Raw genomic sequence first — 13,268 nt, 5'->3', positions numbered from 1 at the left:
AGTAACTATGTTGCCTTCAGTTGTTATAAAAATACTTTATATATCAAAATTAGCTTAGAAGAAGTTTGGTGTTGACATTTGCACCTTGAAATTGGACTCTACCTCTTTAAGAAGCTCCTACGCTTTCCAACACTCTCCTTTCATATATTATTACAACAATAACAGTAAGGCTGAGGCGGTAGTAGAAGTAAGAAATACTGCCACCTGGAACGGGTTAAGCAGTCACTTAGCCTATTGCTTTTGACCATTGGTGCAGAAAATATACAATGATCTTACAATTATGCACCGCTCTGTTAATTTTGCATGAAATGCCACGATGAAATGCAACAAACCGGAGGGACAGTTTAAATCACACACGTAGGAGGACTTAACCAATTAGAGGATTTATGAACAGAATTAATTTCATCTAATTTTTATTGAGGTTCATCACACACTTTTTTCTCTTGATATGTCACGTAGAATACCAATAAGATGGAACAACATGTGATTGTAACATAGCAAAACTGTGCACTGAGCTAGTGTATTCTTTTGCTGTAACCTACCAAGTGAAAAAAAAAATGTTGCAGTGGATAATTAGGTGGGTGAATGAAATCAGCAGCTTTAAGACAAATAAAGATAATACAAACATGAAAACAACAAGAGAGCCCAGCAAAAAAAAAAAAAAAAAAAAAAAAAAAAAAAAAAAAAAAAAAAATCACTTCAACTTGGTTCCTGTGAAATTTTCATTTTGTAGCCTGTGAGAACCAGTTTTGATTTTTGAAAATCCTCTTAATCCCACCTCCTCCTTCTGTCTCCATCTCCTACTGTTCAGATCAATAAAGCTCCTCCGATAATTCGTTGTTAAATGGTTGTAAACCAGCAGGAACAAGGGCACCTTCAGATGTCCTTTTGTAATCATGGACCCCCGACAAGCCTGTTCTTTGAGTAAAAGGAGCAGATGGTAGGAACATCGCTGAAGAAGGTTGTTTCGTCACTCCTCCAAGCAGCAACGCCTGTTTTATTCTTCCCCGTGTCTTACAATACCACCACACTCGGCTATGTGGTCAACATCAACAAAACAGCAAATTATTTCATCACTCTCACTTTTCATTTATTATTCAGAAAAAAATGCTCCTAAGGTTCCAGAGACTTGTTTAGCGGGTACAGCCCCCCATGGCCATCAATTCAAACTAATCATTAAAAGTCCCAAGATTTCTGAAAAGAGGTTCAATTTTAAATTGGGTTCATGCTTTTATATCCAATAATGGCACGTATTCATTTTTAATAGAAGCTTTATCAAGGACCTAGAGGGAAAACCTTCAACATTTATGTTGCAGAGCAATCACACATGTATAAAGTGTCGATGAATTCACAATCTGCAGAGATGAGCTGAATAATCACATAAATACTCAATGAGCTGACCGTCTGTTTGGGGTAGAGGTTCACACACTGATCTCAAATGATCACGTAAATCATAAATCATTAGCTCATGGTAGTAATCAATTTATGATCTATTCTACTTTTACTCAGTGCTTATGATCTTTATCCGCCTTTTATACGTGTGTCTTTCACTAAAGCTTGTGGTGAGATTCTCAGAAGATTGTTAGGTCCGGTGGTAGAAAATCGAAGAAACATGAATGCCAAAGTCTGGAAAATCCTTGGATTTTAGTTAAACCTCAAAGGGAAACACTTCATATAAACGTGCTACAAATTATAATTTTGATGGGTTCAAAAGGAATAAAAGATACACATAAGTGGAGTTCCACACAATCAATAAAACAAAAGCACAAATCCACGCTGCTTTATATTTTCACAAAAGAAAAATAATAACGATCTCCATTGAGTATAAGGCAAAAATTCCAATCTAATTGAATCTGAATCTATACATTTATGTTATGAGCTTATATGACATTGTGTTGTATATTCCAGTCAAACCGATCGACCCCAGCAGCAGCTCTGCGCGTCACAGCGGCTGAATGAAGCGGACTGAAGCTACAGCTGCAGAGACTGCAGTGGAAACGCGCTCTGTGAGACCACTGTACGAGCGCTCACCGGCTCCTGTGCATCCAGGTAAGACACATACTTAGTCTCGGAAAATACTACCAGTCAGCCCCATGATTTATTTTCATGTGTGTCCGTTTATATTTACCTAAAATTAGTAGCACGAGATGTTAAATGAGCCACATTATAAGTTCCAGTTATTAATTGTTACTAGCTTCTGCTATGTTGTGTGTTTGTAAAACCTTATATGGACACTTCAATGATGCATTTTTATACAGATGTCAGATGGACTTGGCACGTCATTAACAGCATTCTGCAGCCAATTCCTAATTGCCTTCTGCAATGGTGTGAGATAACCTCCAGATCTTTTCTTTCTCCCGTGGCACATGTCGCGTCAAGATGGGGAAAGAAAACAACAAAAAACAGAACAATTAACACGAGACTTTTTCTCGTTTTTCTCAGTTTGAGACTCAGTTGAAGATGTTGGGCAAATATAAAGTCTAGGTGTCCCTTTCATCTGTCCCGTCAGTCAAACCCCGGGGGTTCATTATGTTCCACCAGCTGACGGATCAGACGGTGAACGGCAGCTGTCAGGGAACCACCTTGGACTGCAATAAGAGCGCTGACGGAAACGCGCTCCAACTCCCCACTTTTTCAACCGCAGCCAAAGTACGAGTGATCATTACCTTCACTCTGTGCGCCGTGTCCGCCGTGTGCAACCTGATTGTGCTGTGGGCAGCCGGCAAAGGCGGAAAGCGCAAGTCTCACGTCAGGATCCTCATCATGAACCTGACGGTGGCGGACCTGCTGGTGACTTTCATCGTGATGCCCGTGGACGCGGTGTGGAACATCACGGTTCAGTGGCAGGCGGGGGACGCCGCCTGCAGGCTGCTTATGTTCATGAAGCTTGTGGCGATGTACTCCTGCGCCTTTGTGACCGTGGTGATCAGCCTGGACAGGCAGTCTGCCATCCTCAATCCTCTGGGAATCAGCGAGGCCAAGAGGAAAAGCAAAATCATGTTGACCGTGGCCTGGACCATGAGCTTCATCCTCTCACTCCCGCAGGTAAGGGGGAATGTATCTCAGCCTGACATCAGGGGACAGGTTTACATCAATCTTTTATTACTCTACACCACTGCAAAAGCACAGTTGTATATAAAATATACAAGTGCATCTCAGTCAGTCAGAATTTCATTGAAAAGTTAATTAATTCCAGTAATTCCGTTCAAAAAGAAATAATAATAATAATAGTAAATAAACGTTTTTAAATACAGAAATGGCCTTGTGTTGGTATAGCTATGGGAGAGAACAGCTGACTTGACTGCTGACTTGTTATCCAGCAGATTCACAAGTAGGTCATAAAAGATCATTGCTAAAGATGCAGGCTGTTCGTGGTGCTCTGGCCAAGCCAAGCATATTAATGGAAAATTGAATTTGAAAGAAAAACTGACAGAAAAAAAAGACTACAGTATTCATTTAGTACTTTGTTGAGTTTATTTTTGCTTTACTTGCTGCATCTGAGGTTTGGCATGGTGGAAATGCTGAGATGTTAAAGAAACCCAGATTACTTAAAGCGCTGATTTCAGCTGCAGGTCATGCCTTATGAATCCTCCCCAAGCTCATAAATGTGCTTTGTTTCACAATCCAGTCAAAGTTGTATCCATCCCTCTTTCTTGTGCAACTATTTGTACCATACTTTTTCCTTCCACTCAACTTTCTATGTACGGTATACGTTTGCATGCTACACTCTGAGTATTCTCCTTCTTCAGGAATGACCTGTTGCCAAGAGTTTCAGTGATCGCATACTGGATAATTGTCAAAAACAAAATTTTTACTGGTCTCATGTAATATTATAATTTCCTGATAAATTGGCTTAAATTCTGTTTTTTTTCAGTGCCAGGACAGAAATAAGTTCTGGAAATACATATTTGCATAACCACTGTATGCAATACATGTGTATAACCATTTTAATTTGATGATTAAAATAAAATTTTATTGCTACATTGCTACAACATCTTTAAAAGGATCTCCTTTAAAGGCACATAACCTCTTCTGTCCAAGTCACAAAAACAAGCTTTAAAGAAGGGTGAAGGTTCTGAAAATATACCAATTACAGAGTGATTAAATTAGTCTGAGAGACTGAGCATAAATGAGGCAGCTCTTCATTTAAATTAAATCAGATCTTTGATCAGGTGCAGCATGTCCATGCCTCAGCTCTGCAGAATCTCTGCAGGTTCCCAAACATCAGGGAGGAAGTCGCTAATCAAGTCTCAAAACACTCCTAGAGCTTGACAGCTGAACAAAATCTCTGCCAATACCTGTAAATTAGCTGTGTTTCATATGGTGCAGTGGGTCTAAAATAGACAGGAATAAGTCAGACCTCTTATTTAAATCTAATCATTTAAACCAACTTAGCAATAAGCTGCTAGAAGGAGATGGATACAATTTTGAAATGCAATGTGTTGTACATTTCTAGTTTGTTGAACAAAAAATAAATATTTGCCTTTTGCATAAATGCTGCCTATAAGAATCTTTATTTTGTTCAGACTTTTATGTTCTTCTAGATCAGTGTTTCTCAACCCTGGTCCTCACTGCCCCCTCCTGTCCTGCATGTTTTAGGTATTTCCCTTCTGCCACACACCTGGATTGTATCTCTGGGTGATTAACAGGTTTCTGCAGTACTTGATGGTCATGCAATAATTTGAATCAGCTGTTCTGGAATAGAGGCACATCTAAAACATGCAGAGCAGGGGGGCGCTGTGGACCAGGGTTGAGAAACACTGTTCTAGACCTTTTGCTTTGCTTACAGATAATCAGATAAAAGAATACAGATAAAAGTTGCATTAAAAGTCCATTAGAAGTGCCAACTTTGCATGATTTTGCAAATTATAATTTAATGCAAATTTGGCACTTTTAATAGACTTTCAATGCAACTTTTAGAACAACTTTGCATTAAGAGTGTAATTATTTACCGAATGACACTTCATGACAACTGTCATAAACATTCATAAAGACTTCTTTATGTTCATGACAGGTGTTATGTCATGTTTATGACAGTGTCATGTCAGTCTTATGCACACCCCTTCAGATAAAGTGTTACCATTTAATTTATTATTTTTGTACGTTGGAAATAGTATGTTTTGGTAACCCAGCTTGAAGGAGAACATTGAACCATTTATGTTCTACTTAATTGTATCAGACTTCTCTCCTTCTTTTTTTAAGCCAACTTGTTCTCCCTGCTGCTGGTGATGTTTTGTCAAAGCTAGGATTCACTTTGCTCTGGGCATTTAATGCCCTAAATCAGTGTTTATCAACCCTGGTCCTCACCGCCCCCCTGCTGTGCATGTTTTAGATGTGCCTCTATTCCAGAACAGCTGATTCAAATGATTGCGTGACCATCAAGTACTGGAGAAGCCTGTTAATCACCCAGAGATACAATTCAGATGTGTGGCAGAAGGGAAATACCTAAAACATGCAGGACAGGGGGGGCGGTGAGGACCAGGGTTGAGAAACACTGATCTAAACTAAAAACTCTGGAGAATATTTTTGATGCAGAGATAACTAAATCTTTAATAATGTTGCACCTACAATGTAGCTGTAGATTTTGGCCAGATAAGGAATGTTTTAACTTGTTTTTTTGTTTTTGTTTTTGGGTTGTTGTTTATTTGTGGCTGAGACATACAAACAAGGAACATATAACAAGACATCTGTCGCAGTGCAATGCATCATGTGGCTCAGAGAGAACATAGGAAACCTTTAACAGCCCATATTGGCTTAAGTACCACCAGAAAACATACATTTTTGCCCCGTTATATATATATTTCATGGATTTAGAAACAAAAATATTATTTTTTTTCAAAATGTTAATCACTCAACAAAAGACCTCCTGATGCTCTAAGCTCTTTTTTTATTTTCATATCAGTATCTAAGTTGGTTCTTACTTATGTTATACTGGGTTGTTTTTATGTGCAAACTAACTGACATAAAATAGTTAGTTTTTACTGATGTTCAGTAAAACCTAACTATTTTATGTCAGTTAGTTTGCACATAAAAATAATGCAACTGCGTAGTGGGAAATGATGTTCTCCAAACAAGTTAAATAATAACTTTTTGCATTTTAAATTAGTTATTTAGGAGTTTGTGCTGCACAGCAAATTCAAAAGTGTTCAATTTCCAGTGTAAGTGTTGTATGTTAAAACTACAGCATTAATTCAACAACATGAGTGTTAGTGAGTGTTAATGACAAAGCGAATAATCAAACTTACAAAAATGAAAAAAAAAAACAAAAAACATCCAGGGTTCAAAAAAATGCAAAACAAAGACAAACTGGAGACACAGAAAGATCACAAGGAAACCAGGGAGAAACGAGAAAAGTGACGAGACGAAGCGGCAACTAGTGACTAACAGTCATGCTGTTGGACTTTGGGAGGAAGCCGGAGTACCCGGAGAGAACCTACGCATGCATTGGGAGAGCATGTAAACTCCATGGAGAAAGACCCGGGGCTGGCAATTGAAGCCAGGATCTTCTTGTTGCAAAGCAGAAGTGCTACCAAGTGCACCACTGTGCAGGACCTGGTCTGATGAGCAGGTGTGTGTGGAGGGAGTGAAAGCAGATTGTGAAGGGACAGAGAAAGTGGCAAAGGAAAGTGGGGAAGAATACACAAGGGGAAACAACCAAAATACAAACACAAAGGAGTAAGGAGACTAAAGGAACCTAATTAAACTAGAACAAAGGAAAATAACTAGAAGCAAGAAATAAACATAATTAGAATCACCAATGAAGAACAGATGTGGAAAACAAAGCTGAATTAAAAGGAAACAATTAAGGAACACGAGGCTCCGGAGGCCGATGGGACACTCAACAAAACCCTGGAGGTCGGCCGAGAGACCAAAGGGACTCTCCACCACGCCCTGGAGGTCGGCCGGGAGACCTATAGGACTTGACACGAAGCCCTGGAGGTCAGCAGGTCAGCATTCTCCATCTCCAGGGAAGCGTTTGTCTGCTCAAAGGCGGTATCCTCCAGCTCTAGGTCGGCGTTTTTCTGCTCCAGGGTGGTGTTTTTTTGCTCCAGAGCGGTGCTTTCCAGCTTCAGGGCGGCTTTCTTCTGCTCCAGGATGGTGTTTTTCTTCTCCAGAGTAATCCACTTCTGCTCCAGGCTGGCGTTCTCCATCTCCAGGGAAGCGTTTGTCACCTCAAAGGCGGTATTCTCCAGCTCTAGGTCGGTGTTTTTCTGCTCCAAGACAGTGTTTTCCTGCCTCAGGGCAGTGCATTTCTGCTCCAGGGTAGTCTTTTTCTGCTCCAGGACGGTGATTTTCTGCCCCAGTGCAGTGCATTTCTGCTCCAGGACAACGCTTATCAGCTCCAAGGAGGACTTTTCCTTCTCCAGGGCAGTGTTTTTCTGCTCCAGGGTGGCGTTATCCTTCTTTAAAATAGTGTTTACTTCAAACAGTTTTTTTAATTCATCGTCCTTTTTGCGAAGCAGCTTGTCTTTCTCAAGTGCAGCTTTTTCTTTGTTCATAAGTTGAATCTTCAGATCCTCATTTGCTTGGATCAGAGTCTGTCTCTCGATAGTCATCCTGCTGACTTCTTTCAAGATGGTTTGGAGCTTCTGCGTATCGAAAGCTAAAGTTTGTGTTGAATCAGAAGACGACGCCTGGCTGCTCTGACTCATTCTTGATCGGTTTTGTCTACACAAATCCAAAAACTACTCAGTATTTTCTTTGTTTGTTAGAAATTGGCTTTTTAGCTTGAAAAGCTTTTGCAATCAATCTCTTCCTAGGAGACAATCCTACTTGCTCTGCAACTTCTGAAATGGTTATGACCATGCAGCTCTGTGATGTCACTCTTGCTCTATAAGAGTGACATCAATTCTCTTTGTGACATCAATTTGCGTGGTGTCACAAATTGAAGTCAATACCTCAGTAGAACAACTAGAAAACTACTGAAGTTTGAATAAAAACAAACTTTACGGCTGAATTAGCTAGTCCATGGGTCAGAGGCCAAAATTTGACATATTTGTCCATTTCAGGGTGGCAATATTTTTTTAAAAGATACATGTCTCTAGTTAATATTTTGGTATGATAGCCCTTCCAAAATGGTAGCTGAGTCATAATTATTAGCTCTTGAAGTAAACAACCCCTTTGGAAAAATTATGTTTTTTGAGACTGGTGTATGTCTGGCTTAGGCTCATGATATGGGCATTTGTCAAAGGTTTATAACATAATGTTTGGTATCTTCTTAAAGGGGACACTCTTGGCTTTCATTTATACCAGGTTTTGAGTCTCTCTGACCAACACAGAGGTCACTAGAGCTTGTCAAACCAAAAATAATACACATTTTTCCACACCTTTTGACCAAACTAGATACATTTCTTTTATCCCAGTGGTATCCAGGGACATCAAGGACACAAGAGTTGACAACTGAAATACTCAACACACTCTAAGGATTCAGAAAATGTATGATATGTCTTTACTGTCTCTCTATGGGAGGCGATTATGAGCTGTAATTTGAAGTTATATTCCTCATAATTTCTTAGAAAAAAATAATGAAAAAAACATTGTGGTGTGAAAACTATGGATAAAACAGGAAAGTATTCCAAATATTTAAAACAGAAAAACTAATAAAAAAACATTGATACAGAATAATATAAGACGCTTATTTCATGATATTGTAATATTGTTCAGCCTTACCATAATTAGACTATTTCTGTGTTTAAAATCCATTTTAATTAGTTATTATTTAGGACTATTTTCTACGAAATTGAGTTTGATTAGTTTGAATTTAATTACTGAAATTCATGGTTGGGGTAATGTCATCATTAATCAAATCTATATGACTTATAACAGCATTTAATTTCCCTTTGGGATCAGTAAAGTTGAATTTGTATCATTTGAAGGCAAAATTTTACTAAGTATTTTTTTTGTCCAGTTTCTAGTGAAAATATCTTTGTACACTTAAAATAAGACAAAACTGATTAATAAGCAACTTTTGAGCAAGATATATAAGCTTGTTTAAGTAAATAATTCCTTAATATAAGTTAAAACATCTACTAGTTCCACTGGTGGAATATTTTATTTATAATATGAAATGTTATGTGAAATAATCTGATGATGTAAGAAATTAAACAAATAGATCAGTTAGTCTTTAAACAGAAAAATAAAACAGATTTAAAGCTCTGACATCTCTATATTTCCTCCTTCCTTAGCACAGAAGCCTCACATAGTTGAGCATTTATCAGAGCTAGCTTGGTAAATCTGGCTAATTGTTGCTAATATTCTCCATCAAAATGAGAAAATTGACACTTGGCGTGTTCCATAATAATAATAATAATAATAATAATAATAATAAAAACTATTGAGCTTAAAGACATATCAAGGAAATGTCCGGTTATTATCTTTGTTTTTCTATCATACCGTTAAGCTGACAGACCCTCTCTCATTACCCAGTTTCCTGTCAAACTACTTCTAAATAAAGGCAACTATAGCCAACAAAACCTTAAAAAAAAAAGGTGAACCAGAGAGCAATCATTCATACATAGAGTACTCCAAAATTGTACTCCAATCAGAGTAGTACACCTTATACATGTTTAATTAAGCAAGTGTAAAATGTATTTGGTAAACTGCTCAAGTACTGAGGAACTGATCATAATACCTAATTTAATAATCACAATGTGTCCACAGGTAGGGCAAAAAGTACAAAAGTTATGTGAAAATTCTGGTATTGTAAAGAGTGTTACTAAAATGTGTATACAAGTGAAGAGTCAGGTTTGGAGGCTGGTTCTAGATCAAATTTACCACGAGGGCCAGGGTAGTCCTTGTTTTTCCATGGCGACACTTAAAAAAGAATGAAACAAAAAAACAGAGCAATATTTGATGGCCAGTAGTTTCTGGTTAAAAAAAAAAATAAAAAAAAAATAAATAAAAAAGGTTTTAATTGCTGTAGTGGCTTTTATTTGGTAGTAAATTGACAAAAAATGTGGGTAATGAGAGAAGGGGAAGACCGGGAAGCAAACCCACGACAGCCGCATTGAAAACTAGAGCCTCCATATGTGGGTTATGCTTAACCCCTGCACCACCACAGCACACCCTGCCAGTTGCATTTTACAACTCACATTTCTATGTTTATATATACTTTACACCGTTCTCTGTTAGATTAACACGTTGATAGTGTTAACTTTTGACAAAATACACTAGTGTTGGGTAAGTCAACACTGATGTGTGTTTAATTTCAACTACTGTGAGTGTTGATTCAACTATATCACAAATAACACTTTCAAAAGTGTAATTTCTACACCATCCAGAGTGGACCAATATAGACGCTTTCAAAGTGTTGAATTCAACTCTGTAGAAGTTGATGGAACACTTCCAAACTTGCTGTGTGAAAGATGACATGAAGGTTCACTCAAATAAAAAGCCTGCAAAGCAAAACAAGATTATTGAGACAACAACATTCCACCAAAACAAGAGCCCAGTACGAGACGGAGAAAGCAGCTGGTTTACTGACTCATCACTGCTGCTGTGAAACACCTAAAGGTTACAGTCCACCTGTACCCACACTGCATATCAAAATGCCGCTGTGCAACGTTGTCACAGTCTAATAGGAGCTACTACAGAGTATATACATCACCGACTGGTGAGAAACTTTAAATTCATGAGCGGCTTTGATTTTGGCTGATTTGTTTTATGCAGTTTCTCTTAATAATCAAATCGGCATTCTGAAGGGTGTCTGAATTCTTTACCAGCACGTTTTAAAAAAGTATTGCATTAATCTAGTACCTACTCAAGAGTCAAATAATATTTCTGTCATGATCCGTGTTTCTGTGTGTTTATTTTTAGTTTTTTCTGTGTGGTCCTGTTCCCTGCACCTCTGTCTCTCCGTCTTCCCCGTTGATTGTCTCCCAGGTGTGTCTCGTTCCCTTGATTACCCCTGTGTGTGTTTAGTCCCACCTGTTGTCTGTGTTCTTCATCGGGTCCTTGTCTTCGCCTATGTCGGTGTCTAACACTGTCTAGTTTGTCTTACGCCTATTTGTCTTACGCCTATTTGTCTTACGCCTATTTGTCCTAGCTCTCCAGACATACTGTTTTAAGTCCTGGTTAGCCTTAGCTCCTGTAATCAGTCTCCTAGTTAGTTGCTACCGGTTATTAGCTATGTGCTATTGTTCCTGCCGTGCTGCCTGACTGGACTGTTTTTTGAGCTACATCCTTCATTAAATTCATCATCATCACCATAACCTGGGTCTCTGCGTCTCTCCTCACCACCAACACCTCAACCCCATTCCTGACAATTTCCTTGTCTTCTCTAAAACAGAAAGTTTATATAATGCCAACTTTCTGCACTCGCCACATGTTTGTTTCAGCATTTCTTGCAAAATTTAACAATTTAGGGAACAGTGGATCAAACTGCAGCAGTTATATATATATATATATATATATATATATATATATACACACACACACCTCCCAGGTGTAATTTGTACTCTTTTCACCAGAGCAAATCAGAAAAAGGGAAAATGCTTGCAGGTCTTCTCCAAATCTACAAAATGGGATAGTGGGGATCAGACAACAAAATCCCTACTGTCCCATTTCCAATTCTCTGAAGGTGATAATCAGGTGTTAGCTGTTCTATGGCAAGGACAAAACCATCCTGGTCTTCCTTGAACTGATGAGGTTTGAAAATTGGTCAGAGTCTAAAATAAACAATTTCGGCTGCCTTAGAAGAATAAACTCTTGACATCTGAGGCGCACGCTCCCTGTCCCAGCTTCACTGCTCCAGGATGCCGGGGAAGTGTTAACAATGTCATCCATGTGATACAGTGTCATCCTCGACACCCCAACTGGCCCAACAATGTTAATATTCCTGGATCAGAACAAACATACAAGTAAAAATCAAGACTGCTCGAGTGTTTCGATAAAGAAGAAAAAAATTAATAAATAAAACTGCTGACCCTTGAAACAATTTTTCATCTTACTTCCTTCTCCAATAAGTTCTTTGAAATATGAACCCTATTTCACAAAGCCCATTCGGTTTATTATCTTGTTTGTTTATTGACTATATTTTAAAAGATATAAAAGGAAATTATCTTATGAAAGATGGTTGACTTTAATGCTGCAGCCTCTGAGTTTCAAGACTCTCATCTCACAGAGGAATAATGCAGTGAATGCTGGATTCTGGTCACTTCTCTGTGTCTCTGCTGTGGAAGGTGACCGTATCAATTTGCATTTACCATGGCATCAAAGGAAAGGTCAAGGCCACTAAGTGTAATTTGCACATGGTGTTAGATTGTTAAACAGGGACTCCTAAAATGAAGCAAATCTTCCGTCTTAATTACATTTTCCAAAAATCGAAAGTTGTTGTATGTTGTTCATTGCTACAAGAAAATATACTTTTCTTATGTCAAATACATCCACTTAATTATGGTTAGCCTTGTCAAAAGAAGACTGACTTCTCAGTCTTTTGTAATTACAGCTGCTCTGATCTATTTTAGCTGGCTGCACAGGCAAGTCACTGAACTGCAGTGTATGGAGGGTAAAACCCTCCAGATTCAGTAAGATCTGAGTCCAGCGTCAGATCCAACACACTGACTATATTTTGGGATCTGGATATTTAGGTCTGATATTCTTGCTTTTCCATGTGCTGCACATTGCACATTTAATTGAAAACTGGTAAAACACATTGGATCAGATGCTATGGGTACAAAATATTGCTTGAAAATATTAAAGGTTAAAACTGGTGCTTCATTTTTGTAGTAGAAGATTTTGGTGATATTTACAAAAAAAGTAAAATAAAAAAAAAATTCCCTATTCACTGATTCTTACTAATGACATTACTAGCAAGACAAAAATACAAAAAAATGCAGATCCAAGGTTTTTGCATAGCAGGTACCGCTTACATCCTCCAGGGTTTCAGAAAATATATGCCAGGCAAATGTCTACCTTTGTGTTGCATCATCACCTCTGTAGTATCAGATGGAATAAGTTTTTGTAAAAACAATGTTTTCCCTGCACTCAGCTCATTTAAAATTTGAGGATTTTTTTGTTGTTGTTTTTTTTGATGTTCTGATGAGCCAAGGTATTTTATTTGTTGAAGACACAAATACAATTCAGATCCGTTATGTTGGACTCTATGGTCAGGTTGTTGTGCAGGATGTGCAGAGTGTAATTTGACTCCGTCTTTCAGAACTAAATAGGATCTTGATCAAAAACATTTGAGTTGTTGGATATATTTCTCCTGAAGTTTCAGACACTGTTGAGTGTAATTTTTTTACTTCGTCCAATTTCATGAGGCACCC

The 13,268-nt window shown here is 38.2% G+C and overlaps 1 protein-coding gene across 1 annotated transcript in view; it reads left to right on the top strand.

Moving 5' to 3' along the window:
• Nucleotides 1-1,823: 1,823 nt before the first annotated feature.
• LOC106964344 (gonadotropin-releasing hormone II receptor-like) overlaps nucleotides 1,824-13,268 on the top strand; it is a 16,126-nt gene continuing 4,681 nt past the window's right edge. The window contains exons 1-2 of the mRNA XM_015059823.1: nucleotides 1,824-2,049; nucleotides 2,443-3,045. Coding sequence (XP_014915309.1) covers nucleotides 2,530-3,045 — 516 coding nt within the window. The 5' untranslated portion in view covers nucleotides 1,824-2,049; nucleotides 2,443-2,529. The remainder of the gene's footprint in view (nucleotides 2,050-2,442; nucleotides 3,046-13,268) is intronic.

This window comes from Poecilia latipinna, unplaced genomic scaffold, assembly GCF_001443285.1.
Source record: "Poecilia latipinna isolate Pla-1442-1.1 unplaced genomic scaffold, P_latipinna-1.0 Scaffold1660, whole genome shotgun sequence".
Taxonomy (NCBI): domain Eukaryota; kingdom Metazoa; phylum Chordata; class Actinopteri; order Cyprinodontiformes; family Poeciliidae; genus Poecilia; species Poecilia latipinna.
Note: the sequence above shows the minus strand (reverse complement) of the source record. Positions and strands in the feature narration are given on the sequence as shown.